Source organism: Mustela erminea, chromosome 9, assembly GCF_009829155.1.
Source record: "Mustela erminea isolate mMusErm1 chromosome 9, mMusErm1.Pri, whole genome shotgun sequence".
Classification (NCBI taxonomy): domain Eukaryota; kingdom Metazoa; phylum Chordata; class Mammalia; order Carnivora; family Mustelidae; genus Mustela; species Mustela erminea.
In genome coordinates, this window is record NC_045622.1 from 68,994,881 (window position 1) to 69,022,696 (window position 27,816).

The following is a 27,816-nucleotide window of genomic DNA, read 5'->3' on the forward strand; positions in this document are numbered from 1 at the left end:
GATTTTGATTTTTTTAAGGAAAGCATTTGAGTAATCAATTTGAATATTCTGTTAAGTATTTTTTCCTTTGTCCAAGAGACAGAAAAGGAAAAGGAATTCTGGTCTTTTCTTTCATCTTGGTCAAAAGCCTGTGCTAATTTCTCAGCGATTTCTGCTATGTATGTGAACTACGGCCATATACGAAAATGGTCTGTTTCAGGTCCTGGCTGTGGGCAGAGATTAATTGGTGAAAAAATGGGCCTGTTTGTGGGATTTACCACACAGTAAGGTTTCTCATCTCCCTGGAAAAATGTGGAATTAGCTCTTTGAGAAATGCAGGCCTGTCATGGGGCTGAAGGGAGAGTTTCGGTGGAGGGAAACACAGTTCACTCTCTAAGGCCGTTATGATTGGTCAGGTTCCAGAGCAGTCCCTCTGGTACAGCAAAGTTCTTCTCACTTTCAAGTCAGTGTTTCCATGTTGCTAGTTTCACCAGTAATTCACAGATAGCATCTTATTTGGCTCCTTTCGTGGCCAACACATCCAAACTGGGCAAATGGTGTTGGAGACGACTCGTAATCCTCCCATCCCCCGCCCACCCTTCTAGAACACGCTGTTACACTGAAAGACTTCAAAGTGGAACAACTTTGTGACAACAGACTTTCTATGTTTAGGGAGCGAGGCACAGATGTGAACCAGTGGGTATGTATGGCAAGGGCGTGAAGTGGAGGATGGGACGTTAGTTCCTCGCGCGTGGAGACAGTTCTTGAGCAAGACAAGGGCAGTCACATCTACTCGGATGCTCCGGGAGAGCACTGCACGTGCACGCTCGCTCCTAAGAGCCTCCGCAAATCTCCCGGGCCTGCTGCGTGGCCCGAGATTCCACGTAGCTGTGGAGGGCCGACCGCGGCACGGTGGTTACGGAATCCTTCGCCATGCCCACGACGGCGGCTGGTCCTTACCGGGTCACAGTTCGGACAGTCCAAGGGCCCACCCTCAACCGGGATGAGTCCGAGGCGGGTCCGGCTTCTCCCCTCCACTCGGTTTCCCAACTAGGCACTCCCCAAACCCTAGCGGTGACCTGTGGGAGCCCGGCTGCGTGTCTGCGCCTTACCCCCAAAGGGAACCTGCGCGTCTGGGGTCCCGGGTTGGCGGGCTTGCCCCCTTCCACCCGGAGAGGACCCCGCCCGCCTCCGCCGGTCCCGGCCGCTGTCCGGGCGGCCCCGAGCGCGCTCTCCCCGGTCCCGACACGCTTCGCCGGCGGGGTCCCCTGCTCGCGTCCGGGGCAGCGGCTGTGGCGGGACGGGGCGCGGGCGCGCGCGAGCGAGCGAGCGAGCGGCGGGCGGGGCGCGCGCCCGGCCGGGGCAGGCACGGGGGGAGGAGCGCCCGCCCGCCAGCCGCCGCTCGCGCGCCCAACGGACCAGCCTGGGGCCGGGAGGTAACTGTTGCAGCCCGCGGGAGCTGGGAGGCGACGCCGAGTCTCCCGTCCCGAGAGGTGTCCGAGAAACAGGGAGGGGGCGGCCGCGGACGGTCCCGAGAGCAGTCCCGCCCCTCTTCTCCGCCAGCATGTCGCGGACCCTGCCGCTCAGCCGCCCGCGCGGCGGGGACCCCGGGCCGCGGCGGCGGGCGCAGCCCTGACGCGCAGCCGAGCCGGGGGGTGCCCCGAGCGCGCGGGCGGAGGCTGAGGGAGCGCGAGCAGCCGCCGCGGTCCGAGCGGGGCGTGTGGAGCCCCGCGGCCAGCCAGGTCCGGGCCATGAGGAGGGACGAGCGAGACGCCAAAGCCATGCGGTGCCCGCAGCCGCCGGAGGGGGCCGGCTCGCCCCCCGAGAGTCTGAGGAACGGCTACGTGAAGAGCTGCGTGAGCCCCCTGCGGCAGGACCCTCCGCGCGGCTTCTTCTTCCACCTCTGCCGCTTCTGCAACGTGGACCTGCTGCTGCCGCCGCCGCCGGCCTCCCCCCAGCAGCCGCGCCGCGGCTCCCCCTCCGCCCGGGCGCGCCTCTCGCTGGGCGCTCTGGCCGCCTTTGTCCTCGCCCTGCTGCTCGGCTCGGGGCCCGGGAGCTGGTCTGCCGGGGCCGCCCGGCTGCGGACTCTGCTGAGCGTGTGCTCGCACAGCCTCAGCCCCCTGTTCAGCATCGCCTGTGCCTTCTTCTTCCTCACCTGCTTCCTGACCCGGAGCAAGCGGGGCCCCGGGCCGGGCCGGAGCGGCGGCGGCTCCTGGTGGCTGTTGGCGCTGCCAGTCTGCTGTTACCTGGGGGACTTCTTGGTGTGGCAGGCGTGGGCTTGGGCTTGGGGGCCCGGAGACGCGGGGGCCCCAGGCGCGGCCCCGCACACGCCCCCCGCGGTGGCGGGCAGGTTGTTCTCGGTGCTGGGCTGCGTGGGCTTGCTGACGCTCGCGCACCCGGCGAGGCTCCGGCCCGGCATCCTGGTGCTGCTCTTCTCCGGCTTCGTCTGGTGGGTCTCCTTCACCGGCCTCGGGTCGCTGCCCGCAGCCCTCAGGCCGCTGCTCTCCTGCCTGGTCGGGGACGCCGGCTGCCTGCTAGCCCTGGGCTTGGATCACTTCTTTCAGATCAGGGAAGCCCCGCATCATCCTCGCTTGGCCAGTGCCTCCGAGGACAAAGTGCCTGTGATCAGACCCCGCAGGAGGTCCAGCTGCGTGTCGTTCGGAGAAACTTCGGCCGGTTACTCCGGCAGTTGCAAGATGTTCAGGAGACCTTCGCTGCCTTGCATTTCCCGAGAACAGGTATGTTACCAGAAAGCACGGCTTGGTAAGGGAGTGCGGTTTTATCGCTTCAATTCCCAACTTGAATTAGCGAACTTGAAAGCGTGTTCACTTCCAGGCTGGGGGTGGGGGGGGGATGTTTTGTTTTGGAAAGAATTCCTAAATTACAGGAGGCTTTTTAAACACGCAGAGGTACCTTTTATCTTGGAGTAGAAATGAAAGAGTAGACTGATTATATTGCACTTTTAAAAGACTTTGTTCATGCGATAGATGAGTTCTCAGGAATGAAGTGGGTTATTTGCGGTTTAATAGATCGACGACTGCCACTTTGGCATACACTAATGTAGGTCTTTTTGATGCTATTTGTGCTGTTATAATGGTGGTGTCTCCCCAGTGATAACATACAGGCATTAGATTGAATACGTGCCTATGTATAAACTTTAATCAGGGCTGTTTCATTCTTGATAATCGAGAGGAAGAATTAGAGATCATACAATGAACAGCGATGAGCTTTGGAACGGAGGCTTAGAGTAGATGAAAAGGTTGTTGGAAATAATTTTTAAGGATTCATCCCCTCTCCCATTTCAGTAGTATAGGCCATTGTAATCTTTTACAGACTAACTCATGGTCGTGGGTATTTGTTGCATAATTAGGAGAATGTTGTAACAGTTTAACCTTTAAACTTAGTAATGTCTGTAAAGATGCCAAAAGCTTTTCCTTTTCCTTTTTTTCCCCTGTAGGTTTACAGGTTTTTGTTTTTTAAAGGAATTGAAATCATCCTCAGGGAAGAATTTCTCTTTATGTGGCTTAGAGACTTACTGTTCTGCATCACCAAGAAATCAGCAAATACAGTTGTTATTCATTGAGCATATGCTAGGTGCAAAACACTACATATATTGTCCCAGTTGCTCACAGAAACCCTGTATGGTAGATGACAACCTCAAATTAGAAATGAGTAAATTGAGTCTTAGAGATACCCAGCCTCACACATCCAGTAAGTGGCAGAGCAGGGATTTGAACCTAGATCTTTCAGTTTTCAATGCTGTTTTTTAAGCAACTAAAAGGATGTGTGTAGAGGCTTTTTGTAGGAGAGTAGGAGTCTGTACCATTGGTTTTCAGACTTTTTGTTTGGTGATATGTTTTACACTGGAACCCAGTGTATTTGAAACAAAAGTTTCTTGTTCTTGCTACATCTGATGCTCTCTTTTCTTAGTAATTTTCAAGCTACTACACTGATTTTATGTTTAATACTGATGTGTAGTGTTGCGATGAGACCACACTTTGCTTCTTAAAAAGTTTTCTCAGAGACCACTTTTGTGGTCTGTAATTTGGCCAAATGCTATTAAGAATTGTTCAAAATATGTTATGCCTTTTGTTTTCTTAGTTTACAGCCAGTGATACTAGACAATGCTTAGAAAATGTGTGTCAGGAGAAAAACTTGTGGGAAGATTTACTGCAGAGCAGAGTAATACCAGCCCTTTTCATAGATTGGAATGGCATTTGGTTTGACTCTATGTGAATAGGTTGTATTTTTTTTTTTTTTATAGGTTGTATTTTTTAACAACGGAAAGGTCTTTTAGCAATGTCATCACATTTGAAGACAAGTTTCCTGTACTTAACAGTATTACATTTTAATGTATTTTAAGTGTAATCTGTTGGCATAGTGGATTATGGCTGTTGTTTTGTAAATCGAAAATTCTTGGTCTTCTTAATCCTAGTCTGATGCCCTTTCCATAACAGCAACCCTTTTCAACCCTCCGCTAGGTACGGCGTTGTTACTGCCAAGTTGCTTCACTTACTGTTTGTATTAGAGAAAAATACAATTTCACTTTTAAAAAGGTTATATTTTCTTATTTCAGGAAACTTACATTTCACAATGAATAGGAACATTTTTGGGGTCTTATATATATGGTATTAGTCCAAGGGGTTTATATGTGGTTATTTAATATGTAACGTCATAAAATAATGCTATTTCGGCATTACTAGAAATTACTAGATATTTTTAACTTAGCAAAACAACTTATTTTATTTTATTAGCAAAAGTTGTAATAATCATATTTTTACTAATGCTAAATTCCTGAAGTTTGACAGTGGGTCTTTGGTTTTGTTTGCATGTTGTTTATGCTAAAGAAATTAAGGGGAAATCAGTACTTTTATGGAAGTTAAAGATAAGAGATTTTCTGATTTTCAAAGTGCTGAACTTTTATATGACAATTGTGAAGCTACCTTGCTACCTTTTTGTTTCAGAAAGTGAAGGAAGACAAAAAAGATTTTGGGTAGAACTTGAACAGGGGGAAATGTCCTAAATTCACTGGCAGAGGGGTCAAGGGTAAAGTCTGGGCTCTGCTGTGTAATCTTGGAAGAGTCAGTGAGTGAATTTTTCTGAGTCTCAGGATCCTGTCAAGTTAGGGGATCCCAGTACATTAATTCTGTAATAACTTTCAATTCTAGAATCCATTTCTTCTAGTAAGTTATAAACAACAATGTAACTAAAACATCACAAATAGTAGTTCTTGAAGTTGAGGATACTGCTAAGCCATATTTTTTAATTGGAAAAGAATATAGAACTTCTAAAAAGTGCATATGGATTCATTTATGGATTGATAACAAAATGATGATACTTTCATTTCCTTAAGAACTTAAATGTTTTTATGAACATCTTTGAAAAACAATTGAAAACTCATGTTAATAAAAATGTTTTTAATTGTGTCAGAGCAGATTTAAAGTAATGTTTGAGTTTTGGGATGTTAAGTATGATGTTGAAAAATCAACGTGTTTGTAAGATACTTTATTTTTCACAATTATATTGGTAGCATTTGATGTAAATGCTGTGTCTGTCTCAGTTCTTAGCGAAGGGTTTTTGTTATTCGCAGAGCATTTAGAGATTTAAAGTTTAAATCTACTTATTGCTCGTGGGTTCATGGAAAGAAGCACTAAATTTGTAGTACATATGCCATCAGTGAGCTGAAACTAATAGGAAGCTAAAAGAAAAAAAATCAGTTGTCTGCATAGAAGCATTGACCAGAATTTAACAAAGTAAATGTCTGTGCCATTTTACTTGTGTATTCTACAGTGTAGTTTTCAGTTTTTCAGCCAGATTCTTTGGTGTGTGATAGACTTGGTAAGTATGAGGTTTTGAAAGGTAAGTTAGTGTGTTGAGAAGTTTTTCTATACCTAAAATGCTAAGTGCTTCCTAAAAGGTTGAGTAAATATTTAAAAATTCTGTGGCCTTAAAGCCCATAAATATCATTTAAAGTGTTAATTTTATTTGAAAAAAGATACACACATGTAGTATGAAGGCTTTTAAAAAAGATTTTAAAGTTTAAGTGATTATTTACCCCCTTAAGGAATTTGCAAGGCAAACCCCACTGTGAATTTCTTTAATAATACTTTACTGTTTGTGATATTTATTTTATGGTTTTAATGAGTGAGTGTTTTATTCTCATTTCATGTTTGTGTTTTTGTATAAAAGTATCAACGTATGTAATTATTTTATGCTCTATTTTGTAAATATTGTCTGTACTCTGCCATCCATGTTATTTTTCAAAAACACAGATTTAATGAAATCACTCACTCTTAAAAATCTCTTAGGCTTTTCATTGTTCGTTCACAGGATAAAGTTCATGCTCTTGACCCTTGCTTTCAAAGTCCTTTATAAACTGCTTTTAGCCTTTTTCTTGTTTTGTTTTTAAAAAAGCTATCTGGGATTTATGGAACACCCCTTCCTCACATCCATCTTTGGTTCTGGCTGTTTGAGGACTGCTTATTGTTATTGATGTGTAGATTTTTTTCTTCTTTTACCATTTACACTGATTGAAATCTCCTTTTTTTATTTTTAAGATTTTATTTATTTATTTGACATATAGAGAGAGAGAGGTCACAAGCAGGCGGGGGTCAGGGGCACAGCAGGCTCTTCGGTGAGCAGAGAGCCCAGTGCGGCCTGATCCCAGGACTCAGAGACCGTAACCTGAGCTGAAGGCAGGGACTCAACCCACTGAGCCACCCAGGTGCCCCTGAAATCTCCTTTAAGAAAGGAGAAATCTCCTTTAAGAAAATCTTATTTAAGATTAAGAATCTTTACCCAAATCAATGTGTAAGCCGAGGGCAAAGCTCTGTTATAGCAAAATTGGCCATATTTAAAAATAACAATAAAAGGTGGGGAAAAAAAAAGGTAACAAATCACGTGAAGTAGTGATGATGTGGGAAAGAATATTTTCATTATATCGAATAAAATGATAACGTCTCTGTAGTTTATATTTTCCCATACCAAGTGAAAGGTAAATAGAGTCAACTGGGAATAAAACCATATAAAGTTTGTTTTCATTGCCCTCTGACTTTCTATCCTCCTCAGAGGGAGGCCCATTTTAGTCTCTTTCCTTTTTCCCATTCAGTTACCATGTCAGCCTATTTCCCTAGCACATTCTCCCACTTTCCCATACCCCATCCAAAGCAAGAACAGGCTACACTTGCTGAAAATTTCCAGGTTTTTTTTGTTTTTAATTTTTAATTTTTTTATAAACATATAATATATTTTTATCCCCAGGGGTACAGGTCTTTGAATCGCCAGGTTCGCACACTTCACAGCACTGAAAATTTCCAGTTTATTTCAACATAAATATATTTATATAGCTATGGAAGAGATTTACGATTTATCTAATTGAAATGTCATTTTATATAAAGGAAAGTAATTCAACTCCAGAGAGATAATACCATGTCTAGGTTATGCTGTGAAATATTGGGATACGGGGATTAGAGCCCAGGTCTTGGCTCCTAGTCTCCTGTATTTTCCGTAAAAAGCATATATGCACCTGCAGTCGTAGTTTTCCAAGGTCGTCTTCAGTTTTGCCAGTTATCTCCAATTATGTGATAAATGATATCCTTGGTAAAAAGAGGTAGGGGGGTGAGGAGTGACGGGAGAGAGAAAGGAGGGAAGATAGGAGAGACTGTTGATCACCTGGTTCATAATGACCTTGAAGACCTCCTTGGTACCTGATGTGGTTGTTTTAGGGTGACTCGTCGGGACGCAACTGAAACTCCAGTGTCTTTAGAGGCCAGCTCCATAACACATTTCTGTTAACATGTAGGGGAAGGAGGGGAGGGCAGGAAGAATGTAAGTGAACTGATGACGATTGAACTTTGCTTAAGGGCATTCAATCTGGACAAAACAAACTGGACAACTGTGTTAGCCAAGCAAAACTTGAGAAGAGCTGAGTTCTGAGTCAATTCTGACAGTTTATGACATTGTTCACCTTATCATATACAAGTTAATCCCCTTTTAAGTGATTGTTAGAAGCTCTTTCCTAGAAGTTGGGGCGGAGGAATGTATTTCCTGCTTTTTCTTTTACAACCTTGAACTTTCCCTGCACTATTGCTACGTAGCAGGTATCTTTTTAAAGATCTTTATCCCTCCTTTATCAATGAGAGTACATTGTTTGACTACTTCTTCCTTAGATCTCATACAACTTGAATTCATTATATTTTACATTTATTTAGTTAATGTTTAAATTTGTAAATGAGAAATGCCATACATGAAAGACTATACATATGTATATTTTTATACAGTTTAAAGAAGAAAATAAAACTAAAGTCATGTACTCACCACTCATTTTTTTAAAAAATATTTTTATTTATTTATTTGGCAGACAGAGATCACAAGCAGGCAGAGAGGCAGGCAGAGAGAGAGGAGGAAGCAGGCTCCCTGCTGAGCAGAGAGCCAGATGTGGGGCTTGATCCCAGGACCCGGGGATCATGACCTGAGCCGAAAGCAGAGGCTTTAACCCACTGAGCCACCCCGGCGCCCCTTTCTTTCTCTCTCTCTTTCTTTCTTTCTTTTTTTTTTAATAATACCACTCATTTTCTTTGCCCTTTGTAACCTATTTTGCATCTCCTCCCTGTGCTGGAAGCAACACATCTGTCCTGGTTTTTTTTTCCCCTATTAATTCCTTTGCTTATCTTTATAATTATAATCCTCATGAATGTTTCCTAAGTAAATAATGTGGTGTTAATGTTGCCTACGTCTGAACTTTAAGTAAATAGAATCATGCTGTATGAATTCTTCCAAAACCTTTTTATTTCCTGATGTTTTCTGTGATTGATTCATGTTGATTATAGTTGTAGTTAATTTTCAGTGCTATATAGTGTTTCATTTTATGGCCATAGTAAAATTTATTTATCCATTCATGTTCATGGACCCTTCTTCGGTGGTTTTCAGTTTTTTTGCTGTGATGTATAATGCTGCTGTGAAAATTCTTGTAAATGTATCCTGGTGCATGCGTGTATCTAGAAGTAGAATTGCTGAGTTGTAAGATATGTTTGTGTTCAACTTTACTAGGCAGAATAATGGCACTACAAAGATGTCCTTGTTCTAATCCCTGGAATTTATGAATTTGTTGCTTTACATGGCAGAGGGGACTTTGCAGATGAGATTAAGTTAAGGGCCTTGAGATGGGGAGATCAATCAGGATTATCTGGGTGGATCCAGTGTAATTGCAAGGGCCCTTAAAAAGTGGAAGAGGGAGACAGAAGAGATCACAGAAAGAGATGTGACAGTTGGCATTACGGTTAAAATAATACAGTGTGAAAGAGACTCAGTCCACCTCTGGCTTTGAAATGGGAGAAGGTGGCTGGGAGCCAAGGAAAGCAGGCACTGTTTCAAAGCTGGAAAAGACAGGGAAAGGGATTTTTCTCTACAGCTCCCACAAAATAATGAAGCCTTGCCAGTACCTTGCATTTAGCTCAGTCAAACCAGCCTGACCCATAGGACTGTAAGATAATAAATTTGTGTTGTTTTATACCACTGAGTTTCTCATTATCTGTTAAAGGAATGTGTGCATTTGCATTAACTGCTGTAACAGTTTACATGTGGCAGTAACAAAGTACCACAGACTGGTGGCTTATGCCACAGAGATCCATTGTCTCTGTCCTAGAGCCTGGAAGTCCAGGATCAGGTGTCACCAGGCACGGTTGGTTCCTTCGCAAGGGCTTTGAGGGAGAAGCTGTTCCATGCCTGACTCCCAGCTTCTGGTGGTTTGCTGACAGTCTTAGGCATTTTTTGGATTGTAGATACATCACCCCTGTCTTTGCCTTCACCTTCCCACGGCACTTTCTCTGTGTCTCTTCATCTAGTTTTCCTTCAGAGCCTGTCTTTGTGTCCCGATTTCCCCTTTTTGTGAGGGCCCCCGTCATAATTACTTCTGTGAAGACCTTATTTCCAAATAAAGTCACCTTCTGAGGTGACTTCTTTTAAAGATGGATTTATTTATTGATTTATTTGACAGAAAAAGCAAGCAGAAGCAGGGAAGGGGGAGGTATAGGGAGAGGGAGAAGCAAGCTCCTCCCAGAGCAGGGAGCCAGATGGGATGCCAGGCTTAATTCTGGGACCCTGGGATCTTGACCTGAGCCAAAGATGCCACCCATGAGCCCCTCTGTTAGGTTTCCTTGGTTCGTTTATGCACCCTGTGTTGATACTACATTGTCTTAATTATAATAGCTTTATAGTAAGACAATATATGGTAAATCCCCTTGGATAGTTACTCTTCTTCAAGAGTATGTTCAGTGTTTTGTTTTGTTTTGGGTTTTTTTTTTTTTGGACTTTGCTTTTCAGTATAAATTTTAGAGTAAGTTTGTCAAGTTTCACAAAAAATCCTGTTGGGATTTTGATCAGCATTGAATTAAATCTTTTGAACAGTTTAGAGAAGAATTTGTTTTTGATTGAAACTTTTAAGTTGTATTTTTCTAGGAATTTATTTAATGTAACTTTTCTTTTCTTTTCTTTTTTTTTTTGAGGGGGATGCTTCTCTATTTTATTTTTATAATTAAGACATTTTTTTTTAAATAAACATATAACGTATTATTAGCCCTAGGGGTACAGGTCTGTGAATCGCCAGGTTTACACACTTAACAGCACTCACCATAGCACATACCCTCCCCAGTGTCCATATTAATGTAACTTTTCAAATTTTCTTGGTTCATAGTATCTTTTTATTATCTGTCTAGTCTGTTCAGCATTTGGATTTATTTTCTCTTTTTCATTTCTGATATCATTTGTCTCTTTTTTCTTTGTTTCTAAGTCAGCCTTGCTAGAAGTTTATTTGCTTTTTATTCTTTTTAAAAAATCAGCTTTTTGGATTGGTACTTATTTTCTATTTTATTTATATCAGCTTTTATTATTATTTTCTTTGAGTTTCTTTTTTTAAAGATTTATTTATTTATTTTAGAGAGAGAGTGTGCGCGAGTGTCTCGGGTGCACCACACAAATGGCAGGGAGGGGCCGAGGGAGGGGGAGGGAGAAAATCTCAAGCAGACTCCCCACTGAGCAAGGAGCTTGGAGCAGGGCTTGATCCCCTAACACTGAGATCATGACCTGAGCCAAAATCAAGAGTCCGATGCTTAACCGCTCAGGTGTCCCTTCTTGTTCTTTTTCTAACTCTGTAACTGTGATGCCAAGCTCATCAATTTTTAGCTTTTTTAGTGTCTGCATTGCAGATTACACATTTTTTTGTAAATATTGCTTTAGTTGAATCTCACAGATTTTGATGTGTACTATTGTTATGGTTCAGCCCTAATCATTTTCTGATTTTTATTTTATTTTTTTAAAGATTTTATTTATTTATTTCAGAGAGAGAGCATGAGAGAGGAGAAGATCAGAGGGAGAAGCAGACTCCCTGTGGATCTGGGAGCCCAATGCGGGACTTGATTCCGGCACTCCGGGATCAGGACTTGAGCCGAAGGCAGTTGCTTAACAGACTGAGTCACCCAGGCGCCCTGATTTTCATTTTAATTTCCCTTTGACTAACAAGTTGTTTAGAAATCATAAAAATTTCTACGGTGCCTGGGTGGCTCAGTGGGTTAAGCCTCTGCCTTTGGTTCAGGTCATCATCTTAGGGTCCTGGGATTGAGCCTCACATTGGGCTCTCTGCTCAGCGGGGAGCCTGCTTCCCTTCCTCTCTCTCTGCCTGCCTCTCTGCCTGCTTGTGATCTCTGTCTGTCAAATAAATAAATAAATAAATAAATAAAATCTTAAAAAAAAAGACTTTAAAAAAAATTTCTAATCATGTAGGCTTTCTAGTTATTTTATTGTTTTCTGATTTAATTGCCTCGTGGGCAAAGATTGTGGCCTAACAAATGATCAGTTTTCATGAATGTTCTGTGTGCTTGAAAATAATACATCTTTTTCAATTTTTAGGTACAATGTTTGTGAGTTGTCTGGTAGACAAACATAAAATGTTCTTGCCGCATTTTTCTGTGCGCTTACTGACTTTATCTTCTTGACCCATCAGTAGCTGGAGAGAATATTAAAAATCTCACTTTACTGGTAGATTTGTAAGTTTCCCCATCATAGTTTGCAATTTGCTTATGTTCATGAGTGCACAGATGGAGAATAAAACTTTTCAGATTTGATAGAATTACTTTTCAAAGGAACAGCAAAAAGGATACATGAGAGAAAGCACATTGCAAATGTTTAAGGAGTTAATGTAGGAAAGTAATGAAAACTAATTAGATCAGAGTTAGCATATATTTGCAATTTGCCTTTTATATGTGCCCAGCCCTGGAGATACTAAGATGACAAGCCAGGATCTGTATTGCAAGGAGATCAAACTCTAATGGAGAGAGAAAGTATAAATAAATAATTATAGTTCATGTGGTTCGTGATACAGCAGAGGTATAAACAAGGTACAATGGGAGCATTACAGAAGGAACAACAAACTAACCCTTTCTAAGTGGAGTGTCAGAAAGCCTGCAAAAAGTAATTAACAATTGATCTTTAATCTTCAGAGAAAGTTTCATCTTGGTATGAAATAAGTCAAAAATGAATTTTAAAAATTTCACTTCTGGGACACCTTGGGTGGTTTAGTCACTTATCGTCTGCCTTCAGCTCAAGTCATGATCCCAAGATTCTGGAATTGAGTCCTGCGTCTGACTCCTTGCTCAGTGGGGAGCCTGCTTCTCCCTCTGCCTGCTGTTCCTTTTGTCGGCAGTTTCCCCTGCTCCTTTGGTCTCTCCATCTCTCTCTTTGTCAAATAAATAAAATCTTTAAAAAAATTTTTTTTCACTTCTCTGACTTTAAAAATAATTTTTTAAAGTTTATTCCGGCATAATGTTTACTTTATTCTAAATACATATGGAGGTAAATACTTCTTGTCAACTAAGAAACTGAAAACTATTCACAGAAAACATAGTTAGCCAAATCAGGCAAACTGTTCACTTTCAGTCACCAATCAGTGCTGATCACTAAAAAAGATGTCTAAGTTCTCTATCAGAAATGTCAATATCAGTGGTAAAAAGAGGCAATAAAACAGTGTAACCCGGGACACCTGGGTGGCTCAGTGGGCTAAAGCTTCTGCCTTCAGCTCAGATCATGATCCCAGGGTCCTGGGATTGAGCCCCACGTCTGGCTCTCTGCTCAGCGGAGAGCCTACTTCCTCCTCTCTCTCTGCCTGCCTCTCCACCTACTTGAGATCTCTGCCTGTCAAATAAATAAATAAAATCTTAAAAACAAACAAAAACAAAAACAAAAACCAGTGAACCCAGGATCAGAAAAGAGGCATTATCAGGCGATAGAATTACCAAACACTTGCTAGGGTACTAGTTTTAACAACCCTGTGAAGTTGGTATTGGGATCCTGTTTTGTAGCTAAAGCAAAAAGGTGAATTAACTAGCAAAAAGGTGTACTAAAGCAGAAAGGTGAATTAACTAGCCCCAAATCGCTTAGCTCGTATATAGAAAATACCGTAATATGCTGAGTGCCATTTCCAGTATAAACAGACCTCTCAGAACTCTCCCAACTGAAATAACTACAGTTTTAAACATTGTATAGAATACTTTTTGAAAGGAATCACTGAGTAAGAAAATCACAGATCCCCCAAAAGAAGTAAAGGTAGTGTAGGGTAGAAAACATTTCCATCCTTCTAGGTTCTTCGGGTAGTCTAATAATTAAATTGACATAAAACAGATTAACAGGAGAAAAACAATTTTGTGTATATTGGAGCTTCATACAAACATTAAACTCCAAAGAAGTGACCAAAGCAGGACTCTTCTATACCTTTTAGATGAAGAAACAATAAATTGATGAAGAATTGACAACAAAGGGATTTGGGCTTGGGGCAATAAGTTGGTAAAGAAGTAACAAGATTTGTTTATGCAGCCTTCTTGGCTCTAATTTCCCTATCTTTGGTGATAAGGGTACATTCTCCCCTCCTGGCACAGGGAGAGGTACCTCTCACCCTGGAGATTTATCTACTGCTTTTGGGGGTGGGGGACACAGGGAGGGTTAGTGTCCTTGCACCGGCTAGTTCTCAAGTACCTTTATTTTTATTTGTTTTTAAACTTTATTTTTTATTGAAGTATTTATAGTTGATATACTGTATTATATTAGTTTCAGGTAAGTAACATAATGGTTTGACAATTATGTACACTATGAAATGCTCGCTATGATGAGGGTAGTTATCTATCACCATACAAAGTTATTACAGTATTATTGACTATATTTCCTGTGCTATTCAAGTATCTTTAATTCATAGTAATCAGGATGTCAGCATATTTGGGGATAGCATTTTCTGCTTTCCTTTAGTGGGAATTCTGAGTTTTCACTGGATGAGTTTCTGACCATCCTTAGTGACTTTGGACATTTGCTTCTGTTAGATATGGCTAGGTTCAAGAGATTAAAATCTAGAGTTTGTCCAAAGCCAGGAATCTAATAAGAAACCTCTGCATAAAAGCTGAGACTCCCAAGTGCTACTCCCTTAGTGAAAGGGTACATGAGAAATAAAATACGGCCATGGATATGGGATGCTTATCTTCACCTTGGCACAAAGGAGTTGAGGAATAAAATATAGTAATGTATAACAAGAGGGCCCTCATATAATTTTTTTTTTTTTAATGTAAGCTCTGTGCTCAATGGGGGGCTTGAACTCACGACCTTGAGATCAATAGTTGCCCGTTTTGCCAACTGAACCAGCCAGATACCATCCCCCCCATTTTTTTGTTCTTTATTTTTTAAATTGAAGTACAGTTGACACACATTGTCACACTAGTTTCAGTGATTGGATAGCTGTCTTACCAGTGCTCACCAAAAGTGTAGCTATCATTTGTCACTATATAACACTATTATACTACTACTGACCATAGTCCCTTTCACCTATTTTGCCTATCCCATTACACCCTCTCCTCTGGAAACCAGTAGTTCTCTGTATTTATGGGTTAGTTTCTTCTTCTTCTTCTTCTTCTTCTTTTTTTTTTTTTTGTTCATCTGTCCTTTGGATTACACGTGTAAGTGAAATTATATGGTATTTGTCTTTCTTGAACTTACTTCACTTAGTATAATACCTTCTGAGTCCAACCATGTTGTCATCCCTTTTTATGGCTGGGTAATAATTCCACTGTATACATGCACCATGTTTTCTTTATCTGTTCATCTCTTGATAGGTGTTTCCATATCATAGCTATTGTAAATAGTGCAGCAAACATAGGGGTGCATTTATCTTTTTTTTTTTTCCCTAATATCTTTCCATATTAGTGGATTTTTTGTTTGTTTCTTTGCTTGCTTTGGGTAAATACCCAGTGGTAGAATTACTGGGTCTTACAGTGTTTCTATTTTTAACTTTTTTTTTTTTTTTTAAAGATTTTATTTATTTATTTGACAGAGATCACAGGTAGGCAGAGAGGCAAGCAGAGAGAGAGGAGGAAGCAGGCTCCCTGCTGAGCAGAGAGCCCGATGCGGGGGCTCTATCCCAGGACCCTGAGATCATGACCTGAGCCGAAGGCAGAGGCTTTAACCCACTGAGCCACCCAGGCGCCCCTATTTTTAACTTTTTGAGGAACCTCCTCCATAGTGTTTTCCACAGTGGCTGTACCAATTTATATTCCAATCAGAAGTGTATGAGGGTTCCTTTTCCTCCACATTTTTACCAACACTGGTTATTTCTTATCTTTTTTTTTTTTTTTAAAGATTTTACTTATTTGACATAGAGAGCACAAGCACAAGCATAGAGGCAGAGTGGCAGGCAGAGGGAGAGGGACAAGCAGGCTCTCTGCTGACCAGAAAGCCTGACATAGGGCTGGATCCTAGGACCTGAGCCGAAGGCAGATGCTTAATTGAGTCACCCAGGCGCCCCTCTTGTCTTTTTTGATACTGGCCATTGGGACAGGTGTTAGGTGCTCTCTCCTTGTTGTTTTGATTCACATTTCCCTGATAATTAGAAATGCCAAGTATCTTTTCATGTCTTTTGGCCATCTGTATGTCTTCCTTGGAAGAATGTCTATTCGAGTCATTGGCTTATTTTTAAAACAGATGATTTGTGTTTTTGGTGTTGAATTTTATAAATTCTTTATATGGGCGCCTGGGTGTCTCGGTTATTAAGTGCTTGCTTTTGGCTCAGGTCATGATCCCAGGGTCCTGGGATCGAGGCCCATACTGGGCTCCCTGTTTGGTGGGAAGCCTGCTTCTGCCTCTCCCGCTCCCCCTGCTTGTGTTCCCTCTCTCTCTGTGTCTCTGTCTGTCAAATAAATACATAAAATCTTTTAAAAAATTATTTATATATTTTGGATATTAACACCTTACCAGATATATCATTTGCAAATATCTTCTCTCCCATTCTGTAGGTTGCCTTTCAGTTTTGTTGATTCTTTCCTTTGCTCTACAAAAGCTTTTAATTTTGGGGTAGTCTCAATAGTTTATTCTTACGTTTGTTTCCCTTGCTTGAGGGGACATACCTAGAAAAATGTTGCTGAGGCTGGTGTCAGAGAGATTACTGGCCGTATTTTCTTTTAGGAGTTTTATGGTTTCAGGTCTTTAATCCATTTTTAGGTCTTTAATCCATTTTGAGTTTATTTTTGTATGTGGTATAAGAAAGTGGTCCAGTTTCATTCTTCTGCACGTGGCTGTCGAGTTTTCTCAGCGACATTTAGTGAAGAGACTCTTTTGCCTCCTGTGTTGTAGGTTAATTGACCATTGTAAGTGTGGATTTATTTCTGGACTCTGTTCTGTTGTTTCATTGATTCTAGGTGCCTCTTTTTGTGCTAGTTCCATACGGTTTTGATTATTACATCATTGTAGTGTATCTTGAAGTTTGGGATTGTGATGCCTGAAGCTTTGTTTTTCTTTTTCAAGATTGCTTTGGCTATTTGGGGTCTTTTGTGGTACCATACACATTTTAGGATTATTTTGTTCTAGTTCTGTGAAAAATGCTATTGATATTTTGATAGGGAGTGCATTGAATCTGTAGATTGCTTTGGGCAGGATGTCTTAACAATTTTCAGTTTTCTAGTCCATGAACACAGTGTATCTTGCCATTTGTTTGTTTCATCCTTAATTTCTTTCATCAATGTTTTATAGTTTTCAGAGTACTGTTCTTTTAGTTCTGAGGTATTGTATTCTTTTTGGTGCAATTGTAAATGAAATTGTTTTCTCTTTCTGCTATTTCATTATTGTATGGAAACATTATAGATTTCTCTATATTAAGTTTGTATCCCGCAGCTTTATTGAATTAATTTATTCTAACAGTGTTTTGGTGGAGTCTTTAGGGTTTTCTATGTTTAGTATCATGTCATCTGCAAATAGTGACAATTTTACTTTTTCCTTATGAATTTGGGTGCTATTAATTAACTAATTAATTAATTATCTGATTTCTGTGACTAGGACTTCCCATACTGTATTGAATAAAAGTGACTAGAGTTGGGGGCAGCGGGGTGGCTCAGTCTTAGGCAGCTTCCTTTGGTTCAGGTCATGATCCCGGGGTTCCGGGATCAAGCCCTGAATCTGGCTCCCTGCTCAACGGGAAGCCTGCCTCTCCCTCTGCCCCTGCTTGTATTCCCTCTCTCACTGTCTCTCGCTCTTTCTCTCTGCATCAAACAAACAAACAAACAAACAAGCAAATAAATAAAATCTTAAAAAAATAAAGTGACTAGAGTGGGCAGGTGACTACAGTGGGCATTCTTGTCTTAAAGGGAAAGTACTTTTCCACTGTTGAGTATAATATTTGTGGGTTTTTTGTCTGTGACCTTTTTTATGTATTCCCTCTAAACTGACATCATTGAGCGTTTTTATTATGAATGGATGTTGAATTCTGTCAGATGCTTTTTTTTGTATCTGTTGGGATTATCATTTGATTTTTATCCTTCATCTTGTTAATATGGTGTATGACATTGATTGATTTGTGGGTATTGAACCATCTCTGCTTTGGTGGACTAAATCATTGATTTGTGGATATTGAGCCACTTTGTTTCAGCTAAATATATCCCACTCCATCATGGCTAATGATCCTTTTAATGTATTGGTGAATGCAGTTTGTTATATTTTGTTTTGGTAAATTTTAGTATCTATGTTCATCAGGGTTATTGACCTATAGCTTTTGTTGTTGTTTTGTTTTGTTTTTGTGTCTGGTTTTGGTGTCAGGGTAATGCTGGCCTTGCAGAAATGAATTTGGAAGCTTCCTTTTTCTTCTTCCTGATGAGCAAAGAGCCCATTGTGGGGCTCGATCACAGGACCCTGGACCCAAGGCAGATGCATAACAACTGAGCCACCAGGTGCTCAGTTGGTGCCCTTTTTACCCTCCTAAACAAACTCTGTACCCATTAAATAACTCTCCATTCCCCTTATCCCCATAACCCTGATAACTGCTATTCCACCTTCTGTTTCTACGAGTTTTACTACTGCAGGTAACTCATATGAGTGGAATCGTACAGTATTTACCTTTTTGTGACTCATTTATTTCACTTAGCATAATCATTGTTGGAATTTTCATAGGAATTGCTTTGAATTCATAGATGGCTTTGAATAGTATATATATATATATATTTTTTTTTTAAAGATTCCATTCATTTATTTGATAGAGAGAGACACTGAGAGAGGGAACATAAGCAAGGGGGAGCAGGAGAGGGAGAAGTAGGCTTCCTGCCCAGCAGGGAGCCAGACATGGAGCTCCATCCCAGGACCCTGGTATCACGACCCCTGAGCTGAGAGCAGATGCACGACAGCTGAGCTACTTAGAGGCACCTGAGGTTTGGATAGTATTGACACATTAACAGTATTACATCTTGTCTTCCATTAACTTGGGATGTCTATTTGTTTGTTTTTCTACTTATTTGTCTTTTTATCTTTTTAAGCATTGTTTTATAGTTTTCAGTGTATGCGTTTTTTTCCTCTTTGGTTAAGTTTTTTCAAGTATTCTTTTGATGATATTGTAAATGGAATTTTTTTCTAAAGATTTTATTTGTTTGATAGAGAGAGAGTGCTTGTACCATCGGGGAAGCCACAGGCAGAAGCAGGCTCAATCCCAGAGTCCCAGGATCATGACCTGAGCTGAAGGCACACACACCTAAGAGCCTGAACCACACAGATGATGCCCCTGGAATTGTTTCTTAGTTTCATTTGTGAATCGTTCATTGTGAGTGTATAGAAATACAGCTGATTTATTGTGTGATTTTGTATTCTGCTGCTTTTCTGAATTTCCTTATTCAGTGTGTGTTTAATCTTTATGGTCCTCATTGAGTGAAAACATTTTAAAACTAAGGCTTAATTAAGGCTTTTGTAGCCTTTTTTTTTTTTTTTTGTAGCTTTCATCTTTTTCAGAGGAGTTCAAAGTTTACTGCAGGGGTGCCTGGATGGCTCAGTTGGTTAAGTGGCTGCTTTCCCCTTGGGTAATGATCCCGAAAGGGAGTCTGCTTATCCCTCTCCTTCTGCCTTTCCCCACTGCTCTTGCTCCCTCTCTAGATTGCTCTCTTTCAAATAAATTAATAAAATATTAAAAAAATAAAGTTAACTGCAAAATTGAGGTGAAGGTAAAGAAATTTTCCATATGTACTCTGCTCCCATACTGGTAGGTCTTTTCCATTATTAGCATCTCCCACGAGATTATATTAGTTACAACTGAGGGCCTACTTACCTTGAAACTTCATCATCACTCAAAGTACTTAGTTTCTATTATGTTTCATTTCAGTGTTGTATAATCTGTAGGTTTTGACAAATGTATAATGACATGTATGCATCATTATGGAAAATAAAAAGTCTTTTCACTGCCCTAAAAAATCCTCTATGCTCTGCCATATGTATTCCTTTCCCCCAGTTCCACCCCTGGAAACCACTAATCTTTTTACTCTTTCCATACTTTTGCCTTTTCCAGAATTATAATTAGAATTATAAAGTACTCATTTAGTTTCTTTATATAAGTTAATGCTCTATATGTAGACTGTGAAGATGCAAGTGAAAAATGTCAAGTGGTCCCAAGGAAGGAAATTCATATTAAGATATTAAATAATTGTCACAGATAAAATTGTAAGGAAATTGAGCAGTGCATCATCAGGGATCCATAAAACCTTCAAAGAAACAAGGCACAATGAGTAAGATCCTACAGGAAAAAAGTATATGGCAAAAAAATCACACTCAGTCGTTAGAGGTCAGAACTATCATATGCCAGATATAGAAAATATTAATATGTTTAAAGAAATAAAATATAAGATTGGGAAAATGATTGGGGAACAGAGGATCAAAAGAACAGTCATACACATTTGAAAATTAGAACTTTTAAAGTTAAAAAATAACCATATATTAAAAACCTGATGCACATACTAATTAGCAGTTGAAGGACAGAATTTGTGAACCAGAAGGTCGATCTGTAGCAACTATCCGTAATGTTTTGCAGAGAAAAAAAGAGATGAAAATTAAGAGAAATAGAAAACTTGGAGAATGGGGAGAAAAGGCTTAACATGGATTTAATGGAAGCTCTAAAAGGAGGTAAGAAATGGAGAACAGGCAGTATTTGAGGAGCTAACGGCTGTAAAATAGTTTTATAGCTCTGATGAAAAATACCAACTGATACCTAGAAAGCCCTCTGGATCTTAAGCAAAGGAAATAAAAGTCCATGCCAGGTGTATCATTGCAGAATTTGGAACACACAAAAAAGAGAAGTACTAAAAGAAGTCAGAAAAGAGAAATTTAACTACAAAAAGTGAATGACAGTTACATTGAAAGGTGACTTACTAATAGCAACAGTGGAAGCCAGAAAGCGGTAGCGTGTCATCCTTCGTGTGTGATGGGAAAACAGTGGTTAAACTAGAAAGCAGTGTCCTGTAAAAGTTTATTTCTGCAAAGAGAACAAATTAAAATCATTTCAGACCAGCAAAAATTGGGAATTTTTCTCACCAAAAATACATATCGTTCAGGGAGAAAGAAGAACAAATCAAGAAGAAATGCTAATAATAGATATTAGGTAAAACTAAGCAACTGTGATGTTATAAAAATTTCACTAAGTGTACCAGTTTTGCGACAGGAAGAGAAGCTAGGACTAACCAGCTTGGAAACAATAGCATTTACATTAGAAGGTGCCGTTGGGAAAGTGAGACTATCAGATAGATCAGTGCGAGCAAGGAGATATGGCTGTTTTCAGATGAAGGAAGAAGTCTGGTTGTACCTGGGTGGCTCAGTTAAGTGTCTGTCTTAAGACATCTGCCTTCTGCTCAGGTGGTGATCCCAGAGTCCTGCTCTGCGAGGATCCCGCTTCTCCCTCTCCCTCTACCCCCCCACCCTCACTTGTGCTCTCTCTCTCAAATAAATAAAATTAAGGGAAAAAAAAAAAGAGAAGTCTGAAGATATTTTGGGTCTGTGTGAAAGGTTAGCGGTATCAGGAGCTGGTTTGCGAGAAGTGACAAAAAGCTTGGCTTGGGGCGCCTGGGTGGCTCAGAGGGTTAAAGCCTCTGCCTTTGGCTCAGGTCATGATCCCAAGGTCCTGGGATCGAGCCCCACATCAGGCTCTCTCCTTGGTGGGGAGCCTGCTTCCTCCTCTCTCTCTCTCTTCTGCCTCTCTGCCTACTTGTGATCTCTCTCTGTCGAATAAATAAATAAAATCTTTAAAAAAAAAAACAAAACCAAACTTGGCTTGATCAAGGAATACTTGTTGCTTTCTCACGTGTGTGCTTGCTCCCTGAGATGTAAAGTCCCTAAGAACAAGGCTCAAACATTTCTGTTTTGTGTTTCTCATAGTACAGTTGTGAGTTCACCGTGGTTAACTGCTACTGTATTTACTGTTACTGTCGTTTTTCGTAATAGTTCCATGTTACCCCCGAGTGAAGGAAAAGAACTGTCAGTGGAGATGAGTCCCAGTATTTGGTGCTCTCATTGACAGTAAGTTGTGTCTCACAGTGTCGAAGCCAGACCGCTTTGAGTTTAAATGGCATCTGCCACTCACAGGATATTGGACATGTTGTTTAACAACCTGTGTAGAGGGGCAATAATAGCATTTATCTCACTGATGTAAGATGTTGTTAGAGAGTTAAATGAGTTAATAACCTGTAATGTTCCTGGAACAGCGTCTGGTACCTGGCAAGGTCTCAGTAGGTTAGTCGTTGATATTAATAGTTAAAATTTTCAACTTCCTATTACTTCATAGTTTATGCCAGATTACTCTAAACTCAGTGCGTAGGGCTAATAAAGTTAGGCCACCTTTTTTTATTATCCCAAGAGTTTTCTTGCAACCCATAGTAAGTAAAAAAGCCTTGTATATAAGGGATAATATGGGGGGGGGAGCATTCTTTCACCAATTGCCGGTAGTAGGACAACAAAGAAGAGATAAAAATGATGATTTAAAAATTGAATAAAAGGGTTTATTGGGATTCCTTATCTTTGGAAGTTTGTCTTCAAGGTTAAGGACCTTTCGTGTACAAATGAAGAATTTGTCAGCTACTGCAACCATAACTTTGTTCCCTAATTTTTTTTTTTTAAAGATTTCATTTACTCATTTGACAGAGAGACACAGCGGGAGAGAGAACACAAGCAGGGGGAGTGGCAGAGGGAGAAGCAGGTTCCCCGAGGAGCAACGAGCCTGATGATGGCCTCCACCCCAGGACCCTGGGATTATGACCCGAGCCGAAGGCAGACCCTTAATGACTGAGCCACCCAGGCGCATCCCCCGCCCCTAAATTTTTTGTTCCAGTTTGATACTTTGGAGTTTGAGGTACGGCCCTAGGACTTGAAACAAATGTCCTTACCCCCTAGCTGTTGTTTCATAATCGTTCACCACGGAGCCTGTTGTGAGCTGTGCAGCCCCTCCTCAGGGATGGTGAGAGGGAGACAAAGATGAGAGCATAGAGGGAAGAGAAATGGCCTGCGAAGAAGTGGCTCTGCCAGCCGTGTTTCTCACTCCAGTCAGCACTGGGGGCGCTTTACTGCTGTTTCTGTTTTTAGATAAAGTTCTGTGAAGATCTTCACTGCCTAAATGGTAATGGTTTAAAGCAGACAAAAATGATGATGGATATGAATTTTTCCAAATATATGGGGAGATATTTTTCTTAAGAGGAAAAATGCCTACATACACATTAGTAAACACCAGTATCTATCATTATATGTCACTTATTGTTTTGTTGTAAAAATAAGCGCCATGTAGCATTAGCTTTAATATCTGCAAGTTTTTTTCTTCAGCGGACGTTACTAAGACTTTCCACCAGGAGTTATGAAGGCTATGAAGAAGAATCATGTCAGGATATAACACCCAGGAGTTTAGTGTAAGGTAGAAGTGAATATTTTATTTTAAAGTAGAAAAAGAAAAGACATTATGAAATTATAATGTTTGAGCGGACTCAATAGATAACATCCATATTCCTTGCCCAAATTCTGAACCAATTGAAAACAGAGTGACAGATAAGAGATAAGAATACCATGTTCATTCCCGATAAGGCTTATATTGGAGGACTTGCCCAATCTGTGCAGGCAGTTTTGTTTTTTAACACTGAACCCCAGTTACGTAGACAACCTGGTTACAGGGAGGACAGGGCCAGGAACCTCCTCCCTATCTGCGGAGAAACCTAACTACAGAGGAGCACTGGAGAACTACTTCCAGCTAGCAGGAAGCAAAAAGCAAAGGGTACCATTATGCTCATGTAATTCTTTTTTTTTTTTTTTAAGATGATTTTTTAAAAAAGATTTTATTTATTTATTTGACAGAGATCACAAGTAGGCAGAGAGAGAGAAAGAGAGAGGAGGAAGCAGGCCCCCTGCTGAGCAGAGAACCCAATGTGGACTTGATCCCAGGACACTGAGATCATGACCGAGCTGAAGGCAGAGGCTTTAACCCACTGAGCCACCCAGATGCCCTGTGTCAGGACTTTTGTCCTTTCTGGTCAATGGATAAGAAAAACTAAGATCCAGAAGGACCAAAGTGCTTATCAGGAGTCATCCTAGCAGAGGCTCTTGAATGCAGACCCTTTTAAGCCTCAGTTTGCTCATCTGGAGAATGGGAGCGGTGCTAACACCTCGCTCAAGGATGTCGTGGAGCTATAGAAGTCCATACTGTACTTGGCACAGGGCTGGGGACAGGTGTGTTTATTAGTCTTAGTTTATTACTACTTCCCATCAGCGCAGCTGCACCTGCCTCCTCGATCCCAGGATTCTGGGATCATGACCTGAGCCTAACGCAGAGGCTTTAACCCACTGAGCCACCCAGGCACCCCCTCATGTAATTCTTTAATCTACATTTGCCAGTCACATAAGTCACTATTCCCCCTTCTGGGGGAAAAAAATAGCAAGGGTTAGAGAGAGGCCACAGTTCTTAGGGAGAATTCCCCCCTCACAGAAACCACAGGATTGAGGAAAAGGCATTGCCTTTCAGCATGACAATAGAAAAAGTAATCTGTGATCTCAACATCTTTTGCATAACAAATATTTTAAATTTCGCATGTTCTTGTTTTTGCAACTAGTTTTTACATAGAGACATGGAGTGTATGTCATTTTAAAACAGACTGGATTCTACCTTTCTCCATTTCTTTCTTTATTCTCTTGACAAAATCGAGTTGCTTCTTTCTCAGTGTGCATATATTATGACTCTTAACGCTCAATTTTATTTGCGTTGACAGGCCTCTCTACCTCTTTGCTTTGAGTTCTTTAAGTGCGGGGACACTGTCTTCCTCATTTGTGTATTCCTGGTGCTTGATATATACCAGATAGTTTATTGAATTGAATACTGTGTTAAACACTGCACTGGTTATCACCATGGCATTTTTTTTTCTAGTCCATAATTCCATTATAGAAAATAACTTGAAGAGGATGCCTAAAGAGTAAGCTCTTGAAATCACAGAATCCAGCAGTATCTCTAGTGGGGAATGTTTGCTGTAGGTAGGTGAATTCCAGAGTTTATAAATGAAGTTAGAAGAATATTCAATGTTGGGAGGATAGAGACTAATGCAGGACTTTGTGGGTAAGAGTTGCCTCTTTAAAAAAAAAAATATAGCATGCAATTGATGATTTGAGGTGATGTAGAGATTCAGTAATGTTATAAACAATTTTGACATCACTTTCTTGGATAAGGCTTAAAAAAATGCTTACAGCTTAGTTAAAATAAATTCCTAGGTGTTAGGGGTAAGGACATTTGTTTCAAGTTCTAGTGTACCTCACACTCTCAACAAGTGTAAATGGAATACAGTCAGTGCTTAGATGCACTTTTTAAAATTTCTTGGGTAGGGGTGCTTGGGTGGCTCGGTTGCTAAGTGTCTACTTTTGGCTCAGATCGTGATCCTGGGGCCCTGTGATCTAGCCCAGCATCTGGCTCCCTGCTCAGCTGGTAGCCTCCTTCTCTCTCTCCTACTCCCCCTGCTTGTATTCTCTATCTCACTGTCTCTCTCTCCCTCTCTCTCTCTGTGTCGGATAAATATTTTAACAACAACAACAACAAATGGCTTGGGTAAAACTTCACATTCTTAACACAAATCTGCTAATATTTACACTTTACCAAGGAAGAAGATAGTAGTAATTATTAGTGATAATTATCTATCAATCTCTAGAAATGTGATTATTTAATTTATTTTTTTATTTTTTACTTTATTTTGAGGACTATTTTAAATTAAGGACGTTTTCATCAGGCAACTGAGGTTTATCTTTCTACAAGTAATAACTTTTCAGTTTATTATGTTTTTGTGGTGACTGTTTCTCCTGTGTTTACCACCGTTTGTCCTTACTGAGATCTTGATGAGACTATTTCATTATTTCCCTGATAATTCTGTCTTGCTGTGGCATGAAACAGTGATGCTGTATCTAGGTGGCTTATAACATCTTCTTGTCGTGTACTAAATGATCTCAGACTTTGTGTATCTTGAATTTTTACCTGCTCTTTAGCAGTCATTGTACTTGCTTCTTGCTCTTCCCTGTTGTTTCTTGCTGTTAACAATCTTTAACAGACCCCCTGCCCTCTTCCCAGTTTGTTACTCATTGCCAGCAGTGGGTCAGGAAACTTGTTAACCAAGCTAATTGGAATTGGCCATGAAAGTAACCGTGAATAGGCCTTGGAAGTCTTTCTCATGGGTAAAGTGTATGGACTTTATAACATCTATTTTGACTGCACAGAGACCTTTTTCGCTTGTTTTGATAAAGAACTTCTGGGTAAATGAGGTGTTAAGCATATTGATTCCATATGAGCAATGAAATGAGCAAAAAAAAAAACCAAACTTACATTTCCTTTTTCCTTTTTAGTGAAGTATATTGTACATAACATAATGTGAACAAATGTTAGGTACACAGCTCAACACATTTTTACATATGTGTACACTCACGTGATTACCACTCGGATCAAAATAAGGATGATTTCCAGCACCTGAGTTGGCTCCCTTGTGCCTTCTCCCAATTCATAGCCCATGTCCAAATATATCCGCGAATTCTGACCTTTATCCTAGTAGATCAGTTTTGCCTGTTTTTGAACCTTTATGGAAACTGAAGTTTGAGTTTTATATCATTTCCTTGTATCACGAAGTATTCTATTCAGTTTTAATGTTTTTTAAACTTTTTCCCATTTATTCCTTTTTTAAACATTTTAAAAAGATTTTATTTATTTGAGAGAGAGAGAGGGAGCGAGCATGATAGGGGTGAGGATCAGAGGACCTGAGCAGGGACCCCCATCAGGGACTCCAGGATCATGACCTGGGCCGAAGGCAGTCGCTTAACCAACTAAGCCACCCAGGCACCCATTTTTTCCCCACTTAACTCTTGAAGCATTATTTAGTGTCTACTGTGGGCTAGAAATTGGTGATTTGGGAGAGTCAAAGATGAATAAAACATACTTTGCCATCAGGAAACTTGGAATCTAGTACAGAAAAAAAAAAGTGCTGGGGTGCCTGGGTGGCTTAGTGGGTTGGGCCTCTGCCTTTGGCTCAGGTCATGATCCCAGGGTTCTGGGATCAAGCCCTGCATCGGGCTCTCTGCTTAGCAAGGCGCCTGCTTCTCTTCCTCTCTCTTTGCCTTCCTCTCTGCCTACTTGTGATCTCTCTCTGTCAAATAAATAAATAAAATCTTAAAAAAAAAAAAAAACTGCCATAAGGAGGTATAAACTAAATACAGAGAAGACTAAAGGAAAGAATGGTGGTGTGTCCATTTGACCGAAGCTTTGGCCCCTGGTAAGAGGGATGTTGCTAACTAGAAGTGACTTAATGTGAGACCTGCAGGAGTAAAGACCCCAGCTCACTCTCTTCCTATCTTTCAGTTCCCATTGGCTGAATTCACTCAGAAGACAGGGCAAAAGAGAGACCATTGATAACAGTCTATTCAAGATAACATCCTGAATAGTGGAGAAGAGTGGGAAAGAGTGGAGAATGGATTGGAGGGACAGATGAACCATAAGCACAGTTGGCTATTTGAGGACACACAGGATACCAGTCTCTGCAGAAGTGAAGGAATGGCAGCTTAGGAAGAGCAAATGATGTCAACAGAGGTAGAGGAGTATTAAGTAGAGTGTAGAAAAGGCAGGACCTCTAGTCCTTTCTGTTCTTACAAAGAAGAATCTCCTGTCCAATGAAGGGCTTGTAGAAATGGCGCATATTGTCCTGATGGTAGAGATGGAGGCAGATGTGTAATATTTCTATTAAGGCAGTTTGACAAAGGATTTCTTTCTTATTCTTTTCTTTTCTTTCTTCCTTCTTTCTTTTCTTTTTTTTTAAGATTTTACTTATTTATGTGTCAAAGAGAGAACGCAAGCAGGGGGACCAGCAGGCAGAGGGAGAGGCAGACTCCTCCTGGAGCAGGGAACCCAATGTGGACTCGATCCCAGGATACTGGAATTATGAGTTGAGTGAAGGCAGCTGCTTAACTGACTGAGCCACCTCAGTGGCTTTATCCCATGAGCGTCCCATGGGATAAAGGATTTCTTATTGCTCT

The 27,816-nt window shown here is 40.8% G+C and overlaps 1 protein-coding gene across 1 annotated transcript in view; it reads left to right on the forward strand.

Annotated features, from left to right (window-relative positions):
* Window positions 1-1,728: 1,728 nt before the first annotated feature.
* PDE3B (phosphodiesterase 3B) overlaps window positions 1,729-27,816 on the forward strand; it is a 178,341-nt gene continuing 152,253 nt past the window's right edge. Inside the window, exon 1 of the mRNA XM_032360189.1 lies at window positions 1,729-2,717. Within this exon, the coding sequence (XP_032216080.1) occupies window positions 1,731-2,717 (987 nt within the window). The 5' untranslated portion in view covers window positions 1,729-1,730. The remainder of the gene's footprint in view (window positions 2,718-27,816) is intronic.